This window comes from Sesamum indicum, linkage group LG9 (genome assembly GCF_000512975.1).
Source record: "Sesamum indicum cultivar Zhongzhi No. 13 linkage group LG9, S_indicum_v1.0, whole genome shotgun sequence".
NCBI lineage: Eukaryota > Viridiplantae > Streptophyta > Magnoliopsida > Lamiales > Pedaliaceae > Sesamum > Sesamum indicum.
In genome coordinates, this window is record NC_026153.1 from 6,988,880 (window position 1) to 7,009,781 (window position 20,902).

Below are 20,902 nucleotides of genomic sequence, written 5' to 3' on the forward strand. Positions count from 1 at the left end.
TTTAAATAAAGGGAGCTTTTGATGCTTTTTTCCACTAAGATTAAAAATTCACAACATCGACAAGGCAGAGCATCAAAAGAACCAACACCAACACCAAATGCAAGCGCAAATTCATTGTCTTTTTTACTTCTTTATTCTTAAAAGTCCTCGTCATTCATCTTACAGAGAAGGGGAGGAAACAAACTGTCTGGGTAAACTGAAAAGGTCTTTCTCTTCAAATGGAGATGTCCATTCTCGAGAACCACCACCAGTTGGATCAGTAGAAGTTACCCCATCTTGCAATCCTGGATGCGGTGCACCATTCCCATTGGAAAGGACAGGCCTCATAGCGGACTTCATACCTAGACCGTAAGCAAATGAATCATACGTACGAGCATTGTTTTGCATGGAGTAGTTCGCACCAGTCCACAGCCCATTGGGCCTTGACGATAATGATCCACGATCCAAACTCCAGTCTATGTTGGTATAATCAAACTGCAACATCGAGCTGCCTGTGTTCCAATCCACCGGAGATGAAGACCCTGATGTCCCGTTGGTACCTACCCCAGAGAAGAGCCCAAGGGAGGAAGCTGCAGCAAGCGCTGGTGATGCACCTCCTCTGCTCCACAAACCGTTCCCCCGTGTGGTTCCCAGAGAATCCATTGAGCTACTGCTGGACACAAATTGCTGCTGTGGTTGGTAGTGAAGTTGGTTGTAAAATGGATTTGAAGTAACACCATTGGGACTAAGGCTTCTAGATACAGCAACAGGTGGTGGCACGAACCCATGGGGCTTCACCGTTTCAACAGAATTTGGATACCAACCCACACCAGTCCCAGGAGGAGAAGAGCTAAGACTTGTGCTGGGAGCTTGCTTCCCATTAATGGATTGAGGTCGCTGCATGACAATGACCGGTTCTTTCACCGATCCAAGCTGTAAATTCTTCAATTCATTTCCAACAGCCATGTAACGGCTTTCTGTTTTGGCTGGGGGAGGCGAAGCCTGCAAGGGTGATGCTACTGAAAAGGAAGAGGAAGCATTAGACGCTGCACTTGCCCACCTTTTCTCTGCTGGTGCAGATATCTGCTGTGGTTTGGTCCAATCCAACTTAGGCTGCACTTTCTTTAGCACCTGAATATTTTTGGACCCAGGTTCCACTGAAGATCCTATGGTTACTGGAACTTTTGTATAGTTAAAATCTTTTTCATCCCTTTTCTGTTGCACAATAGTAGATGAATTAGACTTCCCTTGTATTCTCAAGGGATTCTGACTAATCGCTATTGGTTGCTTGCTGTTGGCCACAGTAGGAGGATCGCCAGTTTCTTCAGGCTTGGAAGGGACAGCAGGAGGCTCCTCCTTCTGTGCCTTCAACAGTTCTTCGGCCTTCTCAAGATCACCCTCACAGGAAACTACAGCTCTTTCAACCTCCTGTTTGGAAGCTTTATATCTAATTTCCATGTCTGTAATACGAGCAAGCTCTTCTGATATGTCGATTTTCAAATTACCCCCACTATCAAGATTATGTTCCATATGCTTGTCTTCTTCGCCACCTTCAAAGAGCCATGCCACTGATTCCTCTACTCTACCTTCATTCAAAATAAGAGCCATTGTTGCCCGTTCCTGAGAGAAACCCATAGCTACAAGCTGTTGAGCGAGTGCTTCTAGCTTTCTTGACATGAGATAGCCACTGCACCGTTCATGCAACTCTTGAGCTCGCCTCTCCTTTTGACGTTGATGTTTCCTTTCATTCTTCTGGCGTATTTTTTCTCTTTTGTCATTGTCAGCTCCAGGTACTGACTCCTGCCGGGGATGGGGCTGAGATGTTTTTTCTTTATGATCTTCCGACTCACCAGACCAGCTGCCATTATTAGAAACAGAATCATATTCAACACCAGCCGCAGATGAATTTCCATTATGATCATCTGTATCATCTATATTCCGGAATCGACCATTCACATGAAGTGGACTGGCAGAAGGCACGGGTGCTGCCTCAAATGTATGAAATGTTCCCAGAAGAGGATTGTATCCACTTGCTGGGGTCCCATTACTTGTGTTAGCATGACCTGAAGGCTTTGAAATACCCTTTTGAGGTTCCTTGCCAGCCTTTTTGTCTTTGGACTTAGATCTGGATGCTGGAGACATGTCCTCAATTTTAAGTTTTAATTCCTGCAACACGAGAAGGATAAAAATAACATTAGCAATCAACACACATAGGCTCAACCAAACAAGTAAAAACACCCTATGAACCAGACCTCTAAGTAACTGACTTGGTTTAAACAAGAGTATGAGCAAACCATCTATCTTTCAATTGTAAATGAAAAATTCTATGCAGAAAGTAGAATGTAAACATCAATGATGGCGACTGGAAACATACAGAGAGAAGGGAGCAAGGACTACTAGCTCAGTGAGTTCACATAATGAATGACAAGATTCTTGCAGTGTATATGTGCTGTCCTAGAATAACCAGCAAAGTGGAAAATCAAAAGTAAGATGGAGGGGAAAGCCAAGATATACCTATACCTTCTCGGTCTTCCAAGAAGCTGATAAATTGAGAACATTCTTAAGTTACAAAAGAAGCGAGTCAATTTCACTTTCTTTTTTAAAATTTATGGGCCCTACATCTTGGTCAATAATAGAAGCGAATCAATTTCCAGCGGAGAAAGTCTTAAGAGTGTGACATCTGGATCAATAAATTCTGAAAGTGGTCGATCTTGCATGCAAAATTAATGTCCACATAATGACAAGGGATAAAGCAAGGAAAACTAAATCTAGTTGATAATCTTATTAAAGGATGATCGCATCGAAGGAACAAGAAGACAATGAATACAGATCGTGCTTGCGGGCCATCCACTCACGTACCAAGAGGTCCCACAATCACCCATTATTGGCATATATATGTGGAAACACAACATTCAGAGTAGATCCCTTCAATACAAATCCAGTATGGAGAAACTTGACTTAATTGAACAAGCAATTAAGTTTGCATGACAAAGGAGAACAAATCACAAAGGGAACATGGCACATGTAGATGCATGCATAGATAGCCACAAGCACAAATAAGCAAATATGAAGGTCAATTTTAAACATAGAATTTCCACGATCACAGAAATATATTAGATACTACCAATAAAAGGACAAGAAAACTTGATAAATGCTTTCAACTAGAAGTTTAACTTTTCACCAGTGTTATCAATTCTAAATCTGCTTGTCTACTTTCTTTAAACTGATTACAGAGTCCAAAAATCCTTGCCATCTTTATTGACTGCAAGAAAGAACGGTACATTTGCTTTTGCCAAGAATTTGCAAGAAATACCATTTCTCATCCTTAGAATCTCCCATTGCCACCTCCTCAGCATGTTGCATTTCTCCAGACCAGAAAATAGGAATTCTGTACATTCTCATCTAAAGAGCTGACATTACCGGAATCATTGAGGTCGTTGCATAAGAGACACTATCCTTTTAACTTATTGAAGTTGTAGTCATCTCTGCATTTATTATTTCTCCTCACCTTAGTTACACTGATTCGGCGTCATCGTGTAAAATCAATCATTGAGTCTTGTTTTTATTCGGGCTCTATCTCACACTATATCACAAACCGACAAATCTTTCAATCATGTCTAATCATTTTCTCCTCCAAATCCACTTTTACCTATCCTTTATTTCACAACATTACACGTGGTAATACTAACTGACTCCTCCAAGCTCCAGCAAACAATAAAGACAATTTCCATCTTCACGGTCAACCAGCGCCAAAGCTCGGGCTCTCTCAATGTAGCAATATCTAAGGCCGCACCCAGTAACCAATAGCCAGGTCCAAAACTCACATGAAACTAAAACCAATGAAGAACATTAATTCAAACTCTAGTTTGTGGAGATGCTATGGACCTACAACCCAATCCCACTTTTCCCCCAATGACAAGAAAAACTAGAAATCCACAGGCAGAGTACTGAACATACACACCAAGACATCAAAACTTTTAACGAATGTGCAAAAGCTTTTCATTTGGGGACCAAAAAAATCACGAATTTGCATACTCGAATCAAATCTAAACACCAATAGCCCCACATTGATAAAAACGAAAAAGTCCGACACCACAAAGCAGATCAATCAATCAGAAAATTACGCACCAAATAATCACAAAACAACAATTTAAAAACACGCTCCGACAAACCAAAAAGAAAAAAAAAAAGGAAAAATTCTAGCACCAGCACCGAAATTGCTCTAATTCAAAGCCAATGTAAACGCATCTCAGAATTAGAAGCCAAAAAAACAGAAAAAAAGAAAAAAAAAAAAAAAAAAAAAAAAATAAACATTGACTTGGTCAACGTTGCAGTTCATGTTGACATGGTCAACGAAGAAGACAGTGTTGACACGATCAAGGATGGTAATAGTGGTGGATTCGGAGTTAGACGAACTTATGTCTACTTATATACTTATAGCGGCAAAAAAAAAAAAAAAAAAAAAAAAAAAAAAAAAAAAGTCATCACCCTCCCCCACCCTAGCCACCGGCGATCGATCACCAAACAAGGGGCAACACAGCGAAACCTCACCTGTAACGGATCGACACGAACGATATAAACACGACTTCGCCGTTTGTTCAATTCCTTGTTGTTCGAGAAAATGGAGGATTGGATTGAGTGTCAGCGAACGAGACAGGGAGAGAGAATTCGCGAAGAGATATATGTAGAGAGAGAAATGGTGGGTTGCAAGACGATATATAGAGAGAGAAAGAGAGAAGAGGAGAGAGATAGGTAATGCGAGGCTGAAAAATAAAACTGAATCGACGGGGATTAGGGTTTTTTTTCTTTTTCTTTTCCTTTTTTTGGGCGTACAATAAAAATAGCGGAAAGACCACGAGTGGCGAAGCGGCCGGGTATAATTGTAATTTGCACTTAAATCCACACTTGTACTCTGTGGACAATTAGCCCTTAGTTGAAACGTACCAGTTTCTGATAGTTCACTAGGTTGCGTAACACAGGATTACACCTCCGTGCCGGGATTTTTAAATGATAAGGGAACTGCCACCTGGCAGGAGCGAAAAATATAGAGGAATATTAAATTACTTAAAATTATTATTTCTTTTTTAAATGGAGTAACGAAAACGACAACGTCGGCGCTACATTCACATGCGAGAAGTCGTGGTGGCATGTGTTAGTCAGTTCGAGATAGATTATTTGTCACTTATTTTCCAACATTAGTCATACTATTTTTTTATATTTTTGGGAAGTGGGAATATGGTAAGTCAATTTTGTATCATGGAAAATTTTAAGGTAATTGTACTGTAAAAATTAGTGTAAAGAATGTAAGAAGGTAGCTCTATGTAGGTTTATAATCTTGTTTAAATACAGGGTTAGATCATTTTTTTTTTTAAATGCGAAATTATATTTTTTTCATAAAAATTATAAAATTATATTTAAACTTTCTGAGAATTCTTCATTTAACACTAATTCTCTTATTCTAATATTTGGATAAAAAATACTAACGTCAGAGTTCAACGTGATGAATTTTTTGAAGAATGAGAGACTACGATTTAGGGAGGTTGTGCGAATGGATTTGGCACTGGATGGAGGCGGAGAATGTGGTACGAATGGAGGCGATGGTGCGCGTGGAGGCGGTGCCTTGGAAGTTACAGTGCAAAACGTGATTCATTGGAGGCAGGAAATGGATGTGGTGGTGTTATGGAGGGTATGTATGGAGGCGATCGCTTGGAGGCAGCATGGTGGTAATTGGACTTTTTTTTTCAAAGATTACAGAAAAATGAAAAATGCCTAAATGATCTATGAAAATTGCTGAAAAATATCTAAATAATAATATTATAGATGTAATAAATTAATTCTAAGTGCTTTGATACAAAAGTTTTGTCTTATTTACAGGTAAATTATAAACATGTATTTTGATTCTATTACCATCGATAGTAATAAATATAGTATCAGATAATTACTACACGTTACCCTCCAAACAGTTTATGTAAAGTAGACAAATTATTTAATAGTGATTAATGCAGATGTTAATCAAATCAATCTGACAATCCATAATCCCTAATAGATCGGTAAACATGGTCATAGTGGATTAGAAAGAATGTTGGACATTAAATTCTTCAATAATATTAATGCCTCATAAAACTCTTGACTCGGGCTTACAAACATAACAGACCAGTCCAGTTGGATATGAGTCCGACTGGCCCATCAGTAGAGAGGCAGAGTCCATAAGCAAGGCACATCAGCTCAATTGATTACAATCCCAACTGGCATACTAACAAGGCAGGACATCCTAACTAGTTTTGAGCTCAACTAGCCCATTAGCGGGGAGGAAAAATCCAAAAGCTTACCTCATACTTTATTGAATTGACAGACCCAATAAATAAGTATATTCCAACCGGACATGTCATTATACAGATGGATGATCACGTCATAAAGTTTGCCAACACGTTAAGACACGTCATCCTAAAAAATCTCTAGGTGGTTCTAAGTAAATTGATGGCAAATGAGCCGGAAATCAGCGAGTAACCAATTATGAATTTTTAGGCAGACATGGCAATATTCAGTCCACCTCGCGTATCTTAATCAAATCTAGTTCAAATCTCAAACACAGTTTGCTCTAAGTGTAGCCAACTCGAAGGGCTTTCCAACGTCATATGACACTCTGCAACAAACCCCTATCCTACTTTGTACATGCCTATAAATAGAGGGCATGTATAATCATTTGGTAATATCATTCTTCACACTCAAGCTCTCACTTATTCTCATTATTTTCTCTCGGTTTTTAAGTTATTTTAAGTTTATATTTCGCACTCCACGCAAATATTTATCACTCTCACATCGTATTTCACCATTATTTTCACTTTGTTCAAGTTTTCTTTTTATTTCTTTATAAATCGAAACTAATTTAAACATCGGAGTGCAAACCTCTATTTTACAAGACTAGTCTTCTGATAATTTTAAATTTTTTCTTAAAGATCTTTCGGCCTTATGATGTGACAAAAAATCGGTACGCATCAAATACTATTTAGGACTAGTCCACGTATTAGCAAATTAGTCAGGAATAATAATAATTAAAAAAAAAAACATTGTCTTATTTTGTAATTTTTTCGTGACATGTTATCATGGATACAAATAAAATCATCTACTAAATCATTTTATTTATTTATTTATTTTCTTAAAAATACATTGTTGAATATGATGCTACAACTGTTTTTTAAAAACAATCTTCGTATTATGCCAATCAAAATATTAAATACAAATAATTATCATAATTTATCGTGATATTTCTATATATATATATATGTATTGAAGAAATATTCATTGAAATTTCAGGCACCGACCCACATAGTGAATTCGAGTTGATGAATTTAAACGTAAGAATTTCAAATTTTTAATAACAAAATATTTTAATTTGTTCGAATATTTCCACATTAGAAAGAATTTCAAATCCTTCACAAATATAGTTTAAAGTAAGAGTTATAAGATTTCAACCTTCACATGTGGAATTATCCACCTAAATTCAAATGTTTTTCTATTAGGGTTTTGGAATCCATTTGTCAATCCAAATGTAACATTGATGAATTTCAAATTTTACAGATATTGAGTCATTTTTCAGATATAAAAGTGTATTTAGATTTGATTGAAGGATTTGGAGAAAGTATTGAAATGACTCAATTTGAAAAGAATTTGAAATTCATCCATATTCATCAAAACATAGTTCAAAATTAAAATCGAAAGATTTGAAGAAATTCATGATTTCAAATCCTTCGTCCAAATGCAACCCAAACGCAATTCAAATGATTTGTTATTAAAAAATTTTAAAATCCTTCGATCATAATACAATCCTATAGATCATAATCTTTTCATCCAAGTGAAGTACAACTCTCTTTCGTTGCCGGACTCTTACTCATTGCAATCATGTTGTGGAGTGTATACGCACATTTTTTTTAGTATGACATCTATTCAATCAATATATCAATATGCTGAGAATAAAAAAATAATAAATTACAATAACTCATGATTTAACTAATACATCACGATGACTTTAAACAAATTACAATTACTCACGAGTGATACATGTAGCACTCCCTTTGATACTACACCTAATTACCACTAATTAATATATAATTCTCTTAATTACAACTCATTCTATAAGCAATTTTTATTTATAAATTCTATTTTATCAATATAATATATCTATACCACAAGAGATAATAGATCTCGCTAAAAGTTTATATTTACTTTCACACAGATGTACATAACTTAAAAAGGAGGTAACGAACGTCCAACTGTACAAAAATTCAAATGCAACCAGACGAAAATTAAGATGTTTAATAAACATAGCCCAAAACTTGCGATTTCCAATATCACAGTTGACCCACCTATTCAGAGCAACGACACGGCTCAAAATTCGATGGTAATAGTCCGTGCGACCTATCTCTTGAAAAATGTGTTGCAAGGAATGAGTTGTCTACTCAATAAGTATAGCCTTTCTGTCTATTATATGCATATATATGCAAACAACAAATCAAGTATAATGTAATTATGTTGGCCAATATTCGCAATACACTATGAGTAAATGTAAGAAATACACATAGCTACAATCAAACATCAACCCGAGACATAATATTGACATTTTAGTTTGTTTTATTAGGGCCTTAGCTTAACCAAACTGGGATGCATCACTCAATGAGCTTCGCTGCCTATCACCATCTCAATCACAATACTTCTTATTCTACTTTTTTTTATTATATAAATAATCCATATATTATATCCATATAAATAGTATATATAAATCCAACATTCAATATATTATATTATATTCATAAAAATATGTATATATATAAAACCAACAATCAATATATTATATTCATATACCAAAGAACTGCTCAATCATCTATTTTATTGTCACATCCTATAGTAAATTATAATATATACAATTAATACCTCGTAAATATCGTAAATTCTAAATAAGATATTATATAGTATTCGTATATTTTTCATAAATTTTTTATATTTTATGTATATCGAAATTCAACATTCCGTTTTATTTTCTTTTAAATAACTAAATTTTCTAAACTTTTCAAGTATATATTTGTATATATTCAATTTATCGACTAACTTGTACGAATTCATTCTACCAAATCTCTCATATATTTATAACTACTGTTTTTAATAATATTTTTAACTTAAATTATTATAAAAATCTCATATTTCCTTAAATATATTTTTTTAATATTTCTATTAATATATATAAATTCCTCGCTATTATATAATATAATTAGACATCAATACATATAATTAAGTATTTAATTAATATGAAATTAAATAAATGTCTTTATATATATATATGTGGTATATAACATTTAATATATGTATATATATACACACATCTAAGCTTGAGGTGGGGCAACATCCCCAAATAAGAGACACGTCCCCACCACATCCACTTTCATATTTTAATTAATATGAAATTAATAAGGAATCACAGCTCTGACCAGTCAACGCCGAGTCGTACCAGCTATTAGCGTAACTCGTACACTAACTTTACCGTGCGCCGTCTAATCTGGTATCATCGGTTTGGACCAGAAGCCTCACACACAACGTGGCGGGCGGACATTGGTTAGAATCAGTCACCGCTTGCTACCTGCAAAGTCGTGGATTGAACGGTAAAAAGGGTAATGAAAAGGAGTAAAAAGTGAAAAGGGCTGTAAAAAGAGAGTTGAAGTTGGACTGAGTAAAGGTGAAAAAGCTAATCGTGGGGGTGGTGGGACCGAGAAAAGCGAATCTTCCAAATATTTGTTGCTTTTGTTTTTTTCTTTATCCTGTTTGTAACTTTTGAGCGTTAATTCTTATGCGAGGACGTAACGATTTCGAATTTTCTGCGGACGAGTGGTGGAATTTTTGCGCTGGGAAGCTTTTATATATTTATACTGATACGAATATGCGTGTGTTTGTGTGTATTGAGGGACTGTGTTTGAAGCTAGTGTTTGGGGAAGATTGCGGATGGTTGGTAGGGTTGGAGGCATGAGGAAGAAGCTCGACACTCGGTTTCCAGCGGTAATTACTTTTCAAGAAATTTTGTTTTGATGTTTATGTTTGTATTAGGGTTTTGATTTTGGTTGTGAATAGTTTTGAGAATGAAGGATTGTTTTTGGTTCTGTTTAAATTATGTCACTTGTATGCTTAGTAGTGGTATGATTCTTTTTTTTCTCTGCCTCTTTTTTTCTTTTAAAACTTTTGCACATTGGGTTTTAAGTTAGATTGAAATTGAATGGAATATTGAGAAGAAAGAATAAAAATTATGAAATGGTGGGGGTGATGATGATCTTTCGATTGCTTCGAACTCTGGATTCTTAGGAGTAATTACTTGTTTGTGGCTGAACCGAATGTGTGTCAGTGAGAATTGGATTTCTGGATTATCGCGCTTAGTTGGGGTTATTTTTGGATTTCACTTTGAAGGGCTGGAAAGAGGAAAAGGGAATTCTGTTTCTTATCTCATTAGTGTTTGATTTTGAACTTGCAACAAATTCAACTATGTTTTTAACTGCCTCAAGGAGCGACCCTGTAGCTGACAAAATGCATAAATAGTTAACTGAAACTAGGACCTTCCATCTGTTCTAAATTTAATCCTGGATACAATTTTTATATTTAAACCAAGTCATGTCTGCTCGTTTATAGAGGCTAAACTGACAACTAGGATTATGATGTGAACAACAATAAGCTTTTCGCTTTTCTGAGTTTTGTTTGGTGGTTAACCTTTCTTGTACAGTAGGCTCTTAGTAGATGGGTTTACTTGTGATGCTTTGTTTATATTTTGTTAGAAACTAGTTTTATTCTTGATACCTTGTGCCAGGTCACTCTTTGAGCTGTCTGTTTTCTTTATGCAGCTGTTTGCTCTTTGGAGTGAAATTATTTTGACTTCGGGAAAAGAAAATAAAAACAAGCTATTAACATGAAATAGAGTCATCATTAGCGAACTACTGCTTAACTTCTAAATCTTTTTAAGGTCTTGTACATACAAGGTCTATGAAATTAATAGATATCTGTTGTCAATAGGGAACAGGAACGAAGTTGTTCTACTTAAGCATGCCTTTCAACTTTCTCACAGGTTTAGCTGAAATTTTTCCATGGTGTAAGGAGCATTTAGAGATATGAACTTCTGAAGTGGATCGGATTCGTGGGAATGAGTTCTCTACCTAAAGAAATTTGAACTTGAGATATTATGTGGATGGCTACCATCTGGTATCTAGATGATTACTTTGTCCTGTCTTATGATGTACAATTCATTTTGCAGGCTCGAATTAAAAAGATCATGCAGGCTGATGAAGATGTGGGAAAGATTGCTATGGCTGTGCCCCTTTTAGTGTGTATGTCATCTCAATTATCTTGTTGTCACTATTTGTTCCAAATGGTGACTTTTGCTGGGTTGAGATTATCTTTGGTGTTGCATGTTCTCTCTGTCTCTCTCATCATGGTGTATTGGTTTTGCTGCCTGCTTATGTGTTTGTGATTATTGTCATTCAGCAAAAGCTCTGGAACTCTTTCTGCAAGATCTATGTGACAGGACTTATGAGATTACCCTCAATAAAGGAGCAAAAACTGTAAATTCTTTGCATTTGTAAGTTGCTTCCGGGATCTTGTCTTCTATTTGGTTGACTGGTCACATAAGCATTGTTTTGTCAGTGGATATTCGTATTATGATATTACTACTTTCACTTCCAGGAAGCAATGTGTACAAAGCTTTAATGTGTTTGATTTCCTGCGGGAAACAGTCAGCAAGGTTCCTGACTTGGGTGGTTCAGATGCTGTTGTTGAGGACAGATCTGCAACCAAAAGAAGGTTAGTTGACATATGACATAGTTGCTTTCTGATTGAAAAGAAATTTCAGGCTAGAATTATATATTGCTATTGGTTTGTCTAATGTAGAAAGATATCAGAAGATGAAGAATATGCCAATGGGGATGTGTCTAAAAGGATATACACGGTAAGCTAATTTATGAGATTACTAGATTCTGAGTATTTGGTATGTAATGGAATATTAAATCAGCCTTGGATCAGAACTTATCTGAAAGCATTAAACATGCATACTTATCAAAATAAAAGAAGCATTTGTAAATATGCAGTCCATGCAGGCATTTTGGCTTGTGTCACATCTGTGATAATGTTTTGACAATAGCAACTTTCATTAACTACATAGATTTTTGGGGAACTCTTCTGTTGCCAAATTCCTGCTTTTGTGAACTTACCTAATCCAAAGATGTGGATGAGTTGTATAAGATGCACTTACAGTTACCATCAGGGCAGAGCCGGTTATCCTGGTTCATTCATTTGGATGTACCAATGCTTCTACAAATTTGAAGCATTAGTGGCATAAGTTCTTGAATTGGTTTTGTCTATAACTACTTTAACTTTATTTTTCGGTAATTTCTGGTTGGAATTGTTACTAACGACTCACCAGCTTTTGTGGGTGTTTTATGCATTGCAGCATGAGATTGGCCACACCAACAATAGTGGGAGAAGCAGGGGTAGGGGTAGAGTTAGAAGTCGTGGTAGAGGTAGTCGAGTAGTACAGAGAGAATCTATTGTTCAATACGAGAAAATTGAAGATGAGCCGGGCATCTCAAACCAGAATGGCGAGAATCAGAAAGGACGCTTAGGACCGTCAAATAATGTTGTAGGTGCTGCAGATTCAAGAATTACAGGTGAAAAGGATGCAGAAAAATCAGTTATAGATATTGACCTCAATGTTGACTTAAATGAGAGCGAGGAGTCCACCCTGACATTGGCTGATATATCTTCTGACTCTTCAATAAAGACAACTCTGGACTTGAAACATGAAGATATTCCTGGTTGGTCCATTGAAGATGTGGAGAGGATGGCTATTGGTCCTGTTCAACTTGCCAATTTGAACAGGGGTATTGATGAGGAAGAGGAAGATTATGATGAGGAAGGCTAAGCTGCTGCAATAATCTTATTGCATTTCACCTGTGTCTCATACAGTTTGGTAACTTAACAATTAACTAGGCTAGATGTACATGTTTCACTGAAACAAGCTGCTAGGTCATTAGGATCTCAGGAGATAACAGATTGGAGTACAAATACTATATTAAATGGAGGTTCTGATTGTTCGCTGATTAAGAATTCTGCCTGAATTGTATGACTAAAATCAAAGTTTAAATTCAGTATCTTGGTAAAAGTGTAAATTTCTGTCATCTTTCTGTCTCCCTGTGTTTTAGCCATCAGATTTTCTTTGTTACCATCTGTGTGCCTTTTGTTGAAATGTATTTTGTTTGAAAAAGTTCTTGTGTAACCCATCAGGCCATCACTGGCATTTCTTTTTCTTGGCTAAAGAGATCTATCTCCTTGCTACTCAACCATACAAAGAAGAGTCTCATCTATAACATTACTCAAGGCCTTATAACTCTTCAGTTTTTCATTTACTTTACATTTGGATGGCATGGTGCAAATTTTGGCCACTTTTAATGCTCTCAAGCACGTCCAGTGCCCTGCTAATATGACCATTTCAAGCTTGTTAGCTAGGATCCTCTATCTTCTATTCACTATCACAGAGAAGGTAAATTGTTGAAACATTTGTTTCTTTTGCAGCATTATTGGCTTGTCATACATGGAGGACATAAAATTATGTTGATCATGAATCTGTTTAATTCTTGTTGCTCATACAAGAAGGAATCCTTGTCATGTTGGACTTACTGGCTTCCTTGTGTGCAGAATGAGTCTCAGAATCCAGAAATTTCCTACCAACATAAGTGAAGTTATGAGCCATAAATAAGTGCATCATAGTGCTATTGGAAACGAACCTAAGACCCACTTCCGGAATTCTTTAGTCCAGAACGTGGTCAACACCAGGTTCGTTGTGCGTAATCTATCTGATGCGGAGATCTGTATTTGAAGCCCATTATAGCAATTGAGTATTGAAGCAATTAGATTGGCTCCAAATCGTTGTTGATCATGCTAAAATGTCATTCTTATTGGTGTTGGTTCAGCCATTGTCGCTAAATATACATACAACATTATGGTGATAACAATCTGAAGAGTAAGGACCACTCCATATGTGAACGAGGTGAGAAATATTTATATTGATACATTATCAGTATCAACGTGTCACCATTCACGACTTTATTGTATTATGAACCAGCACCACAAATCTGATACAGAAAGAAGAAAATTCAAGCATCTCGTACGAGCTCAAACTCCCGGAATTCGTTGAAATACATATTGGTGTTGGTTCAGGAACATTGTTGCGAAATATACATAGAACACCATGGTGCTTACAATCTGACGAGTAAGGACTCACCATATGAGAAAGAGGTGAGAATTATTTATACTGATACATTTTTCAATACCATAACCATTTCATGACTGCATTATATTACTAACAGTACCAGAAATCTGATACATAAAGAAGGGAATTCGGGCATCGCCTATGAGCTTGAACTCCTGATCTTCCTTGACATTCTCCCAGGGCTTCTCAAACTCCGTGGCCTCATATAGGTTATTCTTCCGTCCATCGGCAGCTTCCAACGTAATATAATAGATGAACCCTTTTACCACCTGCCCTTTGCACTCAACACCTTCTTAAATTCCAGAAGCGTGTTCTGAAAATCCACCACAAAAAACATTCCAGCATCAGCCAAATGCCTATAACTTCTCAAGAGCAATGAAATAGCATGGATGAGCAGAATAAAAACCTCTTTCTTGTTGTGTTCGTGGACTGAGAACGAGCAAGATTGTTGATCTCAGGGCTGATATCAACTGGATGAATATCTCATGGTGTTCCGCATGCTTACAGAAATGATTGATAATAGTTATACCTATTAGGTCAATTTCTATGTTGAGGATAAAAACTATTTTTGTGTGAGAATTGGTGAAGGGAAGGAGAAGATTTATAGAGGGAAATGGTGAGGGGGCAGGGTGTGTGTGTGTGTGTGAGTAATCGCTAGTCAATGTCCCAGCAAGGGATTAGTCCAAATGTGGTTATTGGAAATCTTTGCAAGTGGTTCTTGACTTGTTTAAAACGTGTATTGGTTGAAGGATATGAAGCTCGGTTACTAGCTTTGGACTCCGTGGATAGAGTTGGATTGTAAATTGATGTTATATTTTGATTAAATTATATATATATAATTATTCTTAAAAATACACATCTATATAATGTGCAACATGATGTGCTATATCAATTTTACTGTCGTGTATCAAATTCAACTTAGGAAGTTGGATTTCCCTTGTTCATGCTGGTAACTTTTACTGCGGTGAAAAGCTTGGATGGATGAGATGAAGTATATAGTTTGGTCCTATCGTATTGGATAATGGGAGGTAGAAAAATGTGAACTCATGTCAATTCCTGCACTGAATCTTCCGTCCATGTTGAGAATGGGCCTAATAGTTTGGTACTTGTCAATTTATGCAGTTTCGACGGTTCAGGTCAGAAACCCTGTCATTTTGCACAATATCAATGTATGAATACAAGTAGGACGATGATTTTAATGGTAAAGTTTGTATTCTCCTTTGAATGTTATGAGTTCAAAGATTCAACTTTATTGATTTCTCAGATTGTGTCAGTTTTATCAAGGTGTATTATTAGTTGGCCAGGTTGGTTAAGTTCTAAATGAGATTGATGAATGACCATTTTGTGGCAGTTAGGTTTTCACTGACCTACTCTTTAGTACAACAATTTTGAGAAAGAAATCAACTTGTATACAGTCAAAAAATGAAATTATGGGAAGCAATACGATTGATGGAGCAACCCATTTAAAACTTTTACTTAACTGCATTTAAAAATTGTGTCGTATTTTAAATCTCTTTCTTCCTTTCCCCCAGAGAGTTTATGGCGCGCAGTTCTGTGAATGGTCAAAGTATTTGTTTCTTTTGCAGCATTGTTGGCTTTTTATAAAGCATGGATGGAGACGAAGTTGTGTTGATCATGAATCTGTTTAATTCTTGTTGCGCATACAAGAACATGCTCTTGTCATGTACTTACTGGCTTCCTTTGTGCGGTATGCAGAATGAATCTTGCACTCCCTATTTTGACATGGAAAAAGTTGATTTGATCATCTTGCAATCAATCTGGTATAGGCTTGTTTCAGAATTCAGAAATTTCATACCAACTCAAGTGAAGTTTTGAGCCGTAAATATGTACATTATAGTGCTTCCTCAATTCTTTAGTACAGTATGTTGTCAACTCCAGGTTTGTTGTGTGTAATCTATCCGATTCAGAGATCTGTATTTCAAACCACTTTAGCAATTGAATATTACGGCAATTAGGTTGGCGTTGAATCATTGTTGGTTATGCTAAACTGTCCTTCATATTGGTGTTGGTTCAGGAACATTGTCGCGAAATATACATACAATGGTGTTACCAGTCTGAGGAGTAAGGCCACTCCATATGGAAAGAGGTGAGAGATATTTATATTGATACATGATCAGTATTAATCACTTCACGACTTTATTATCTTATCAACCTGCACCATAAATGTGATGCAGAAAGAAGAAAATTAAAGCATCGCCTACGAGCTTGATGTCCTGTACTTGGGAGATATATTGGTACTGGTTTAGGAATGTTGTCGCAAAATATACATAAAACACCATGGTGCTTTGTGAAAGAGTTGAGAATTATTTACACTCATACATTTTTCAATATCATAACCACTTCATGACTGCATTGTACTAGGAACCAGTACCATGAATCTGATTCAGAAAGAAGAGAACTCAAGCATCACCTACAAGCTTGAACCCCTCAACTTCCTTGACATTCATCCACACCTGCACCAACACCTTAGCCTTGGATACTTTACTCTTCCCACCATCGGCAGTATCCATCGTTATATAATGCATGATCCCAGCCACCACCTACTTCGTTGCACTCAACACCACCTTAAATTCCAAAAGCGTGTTTCGAAAATCCCCCAGGAAAACATTCCCCCAGGTTAGTGTGAATGAGTGTTTGTGTTGTGTTGGAAGATAGCAGCTGGTAACAATTTGGTGTTAAGCTCAATGCAATTTGAATTCATGTTTCAGGGTAAAAATTAATTCTCGGAAAGCATATATACTTGATGATATGTGGAAGCGAGGGCCGTGTGCATTTATTTTTTTGCATCTTTCTGAGGTGATAAATATTTGTACGGATACATTACGGGTATCATAATCACTTCACGACTTTATTATATTATATCACAAACCAGCACCATTATTATTTGATGTTACAGAAAGAAGAGAATTCATGCATCCACTTAGCTACGAATCTTGAAGAATGGAGAAAAACTACGGAGATGCATTGCAGAGCAGAAGGAATTCTACTTAAATAGCTGAAAACGATGACTGAGAAAGAAAATGAAAATAACTAACTAAACTACCTGACTAAACTTAAAGAAACGCACAATTGAAAATAAAACGCGACTTCATCTTATTCCTCAAACACAGAGTACTGTTTCGGCTGAGCAAGCTTGCTTATTATATTTCGATTCTCGAACCAGTACCATAAATTCAAGCATCGCCTATGAGCTTGAACTCCTCAACCTCCTTGAAATTCATCCATGGCTTCACCCACACCTTGGCCTCATATACCTTACTCTTCCCTCCCTCCACAGCTTCCAAGGTTATGTAATACATGGTCCCAGCCACCACCTGCTCCTTTGCACTCAACACCTTCTTGAATTCCAAAAGCGTGTTCTGAAATTGATTCACCACAAAAACATTTCAACACCAATATAAAATCTTAAGAGTAATGAAGTAGGAGGAGAATAGACACCTCTTTCTTCTGCTGTTCGTTGACTGCGAAACGAGCAAGATCATTGATCTCAGTGCTGTTCTGAGCTCCTTCAACCGGATGAATACCTCCCACAGCTCCTGTTGTCATTCTTGCAGAAATGGTTGCTATGATGGTTATAGTAATAGCTAGGTATGTTTTGGTTCTGTGCTGATAAATAATAATATGTGTGTGAGAATTGGTGAGGGGAAGAAGGAGAAGATTTATAGGGGGGAAATAATCATTAGTCAATGTCCAAGAATGGGAGTTATCCAAATGGAAGTACTGTAAATGTGGATGGTATTGGAAATCTTTGCAAATGGTTTTGACTTGTTTAAAGCGTGTAGTGGTCCAGTTACGTATGTTGTATTCTCCATTCAAATGTTATGAGTTTGTAGAGTGTCATTTTTATCAAGAGTTTATTATTATTAGTTGGTCAACTTGTAAATCATAAGATCGATGAAACGAAATATTTTGATACCACATAATTCTCTGTGTTTTTAAAAAATGTGCACACTGTTTTTGGTGCTTTTGAATACCAATCTTGTATTTAATGTGATCTAAATTTGTGACTCAAATTTAATCATGTTTATAAAAAATAAAAATATATTATTTTAATATAGATTATTATATATTTTTCATATATATATATAGTTGTATTCATGTATATTGTCTTATCATCACTCAATGCGAGCCTACCACTGTTGGAAGTCATCCAACGGCAAATATTTTGATACCTCACCCATTGCAAATCTCTAATCCGTTGACAAGTTATCTCCATTTTTTTACTCAAAAACCCAATCCATGACCCCATCTTCTATTATTTTTTTCTCCGTTGTTTGATCATCTTTCCACACGAATCTCCCACAGTTAGAGAGCCCACTAGCGAGCATTTTGACATTGCATCCACTACTAATCTCCCATCAGTAGGCAAATTATCTATATTCTACCACCGTTGGAAAGTCTGTTCAATGGCAAGTATTTTGACATCCCACCCACCGCCAATTTCCCGTCCCTAGACGTGTTATCTCCATTCTCCATTTTATATTTTTTTGGGTTTCTTTATACATATACATACAACTTGAATTATATTTTTTTATATTATATTTTTAAAAATATGTATAATTTAAATATAGGGATGGTTTGGTCATTGAGGAGTGAAAAAAATACTTACCCAACAGCATTTTTCGCTCGTGAGATACAATTCTAGATGGAGAAGAAGTAATTTGCACTTTTTCCAAAAATACAGAGGAATATATAAAATATTTTTGCACATAAATTTATTTAAATATTTTAAATATTACAAGAAGGTAATATGGAATTTACCCTTTTGCGGCACGTACCTATGTTTCCGTAGTCCTACTCTTCAATAATCCTACAATTTCAAAAAAAAAAAAAAAAGGGACTTGTAAATAGTAAAAAATGAAGAAAAATCATGGAAAGCAACAAATTCAAATACTTAACCATATTTGAAGATTGTGGCATTGCCTAAATGTCTATGGACACAGTTCAAAAACTCTAATTAAAGAGGTAGCAAATAACACACCATATCCAATTTTATTTTTATAATTGAATGACTCCAACTACCAAATTTTCCAAAGAGGTCTGAATCAGACCACATCAATTTTTTATTTTCTCCCAAATATTCCTCTGTTTCAATCTATTCATATTTTACTATGATTCATATCTTATTTATGACTAATAACTATGTACATTAATTGATCTAAATAAATACAAATAGATTAATGAAAAAGCAAAAACAATAAAGGGTTTTGAGAAAGAATTGATTTTTTATAAGGGTTTTTTTGGCTCTTTATACTTAGATTTTGCAAGAAACATGAGAACAAGGGTATCATATGTTATTTTTCGAAAATAATTAATATTTATTAGATATTCAATATATATAAATATGACAAATCTCAAGATAGTTCATAATAATTTATCCTAAATTTAACTTGAAAATTTCATCATTGTCAATCTCTCATTTAGTAAAATTATATTTTTTTAATCTTGTAAAATATGGTGGTTCTACCTTAGTATAATATAGATAAAGGTATTTGATGGTATTTTGATCAAAACGCATATAAATAGTAAAGTGTAAAATTTTATAAAGTTGATATGGTAAGTCGAAAAAAAGTTAGATCCCAAAATATAAAAATGATCGGAGGGCAAGAAATAATTAACCCAACTATATCTACACTATTATCTATCAATCTTCTATTCCAATATATAAGAAAATACCTTTTTCTCTCACAAGCGGCGGTTATGACACCGCAACACCAATTTTATTGTTATACTGATAATAACCCTAAGTTGATTTTTTCCTTTTTGTGTGTGTGTGTGTGTGTGTGTGTGTTGCTTTTTTTTATTTTTTTAGAAATATGATGTATTGTTTTATATATATTTTTTCTTATTCATAATATATTTTAAAACGTAAGTATTATTTATTATTTGTATGCTGAAACAACGTGTCACAAAAATTAGTACTATTATAAAGAAATAAGGGTTTCTAAGCATAAAGTGGTAGTTTTGATACCATTACACCAAATTATTTTAATACCAAAAAAATCCTTCAACTTTCCAACTCATGTTAAATTAACTACTCAATCAAGTTCATTCGAAAAACTAATTCCATGTAATCAAAATAAATTTATTTCCAAGTTATTTAAGTTTATTGTTAATTGAAATTGAAAAAACATATTAGTATCTGTTTTGCACGTATATAGTCATTATCAATATAACATATGTTGTACAAATTAAGCATCATGATATTTAATGCATTAAAAAAAATTATCAGACAGTTTTTGGATGTGGAGTTGTAAAGCAATGTCAAATTTTAATATAAAAAAACAAATTATGAGTTTTAATAAAAGAAAGAGGATTTTTAGACTTAAAGTGATAATTTTGACACCACTACACCAAATTATTATAATACCAAAAATATCTTTCGACTTCCCAACTCATATTAAATTGATTACTCGATCAAGAATCTTTAGAAAATTAATTTCAAGTAAAATTACATAAAAAAATAACGCCAAATACAATTTTACCGTATAAGCATCAATTAACGTTTTACTAATAACTTTCAGTTAATTGCGCCTTTTTTTATATGTTTTAAACATTAAGATAGTGTTTGCAATATTAATTATACTTCAAAAGTAATAAGTAATTAAGTGATAA

At 35.2% G+C, this 20,902-nt stretch overlaps 3 protein-coding genes across 22 annotated transcripts; 1 reads left to right on the forward strand and 2 right to left on the reverse strand.

Moving 5' to 3' along the window:
• On the reverse strand, positions 7-4,747 carry LOC105170953. Of its 2 annotated transcripts, XM_020696656.1 has the most exons (3): positions 4,531-4,747; positions 3,293-3,809; positions 7-2,145 (listed from the first exon to the last, which is right to left on the reverse strand). In XM_020696656.1, exons 2-3 carry the CDS (start codon positions 3,293-3,295, stop codon positions 160-162), a joined length of 1,989 nt encoding a protein of 662 aa, XP_020552315.1. In that variant the 5' UTR covers positions 3,296-3,809; positions 4,531-4,747; the 3' UTR covers positions 7-159. The 2 variants fall into 2 exon arrangements, with proteins under 2 accessions (XP_020552315.1, XP_011090212.1); XM_011091910.2 differs by lacking the exon at positions 3,293-3,809.
• LOC105170955 (dr1-associated corepressor-like) lies at positions 9,722-17,303 on the forward strand. 19 transcript variants are annotated; one of them, XM_020696746.1, is made up of 13 exons: positions 9,722-10,020; positions 11,258-11,330; positions 11,488-11,581; positions 11,686-11,802; positions 11,890-11,947; positions 12,422-12,967; positions 13,693-13,830; positions 13,968-14,044; positions 14,120-14,292; positions 15,389-15,467; positions 15,983-16,373; positions 16,462-16,903; positions 16,996-17,303. In XM_020696746.1, exons 1-6 carry the CDS (start codon positions 9,967-9,969, stop codon positions 12,917-12,919), a joined length of 894 nt encoding a protein of 297 aa, XP_020552405.1. In that variant the 5' UTR covers positions 9,722-9,966; the 3' UTR covers positions 12,920-12,967; positions 13,693-13,830; positions 13,968-14,044; positions 14,120-14,292; positions 15,389-15,467; positions 15,983-16,373; positions 16,462-16,903; positions 16,996-17,303. The 19 variants fall into 19 exon arrangements, with proteins under 19 accessions (XP_020552405.1, XP_020552406.1, XP_020552395.1 ...); XM_020696747.1 differs by having other exon boundaries at positions 12,422-12,962; XM_020696736.1 differs by adding an exon at positions 15,189-15,294 and having other exon boundaries at positions 9,723-10,020; positions 12,422-13,830.
• LOC105170954 (cysteine proteinase inhibitor A-like) lies at positions 17,178-17,936 on the reverse strand. Its single transcript, XM_011091911.2, has 2 exons — positions 17,726-17,936; positions 17,178-17,646 (listed from the first exon to the last, which is right to left on the reverse strand). The coding sequence occupies exons 1-2, from the start codon at positions 17,831-17,833 to the stop codon at positions 17,461-17,463; spliced, it is 294 nt and encodes a 97-aa protein (XP_011090213.1). The 5' UTR covers positions 17,834-17,936; the 3' UTR covers positions 17,178-17,460.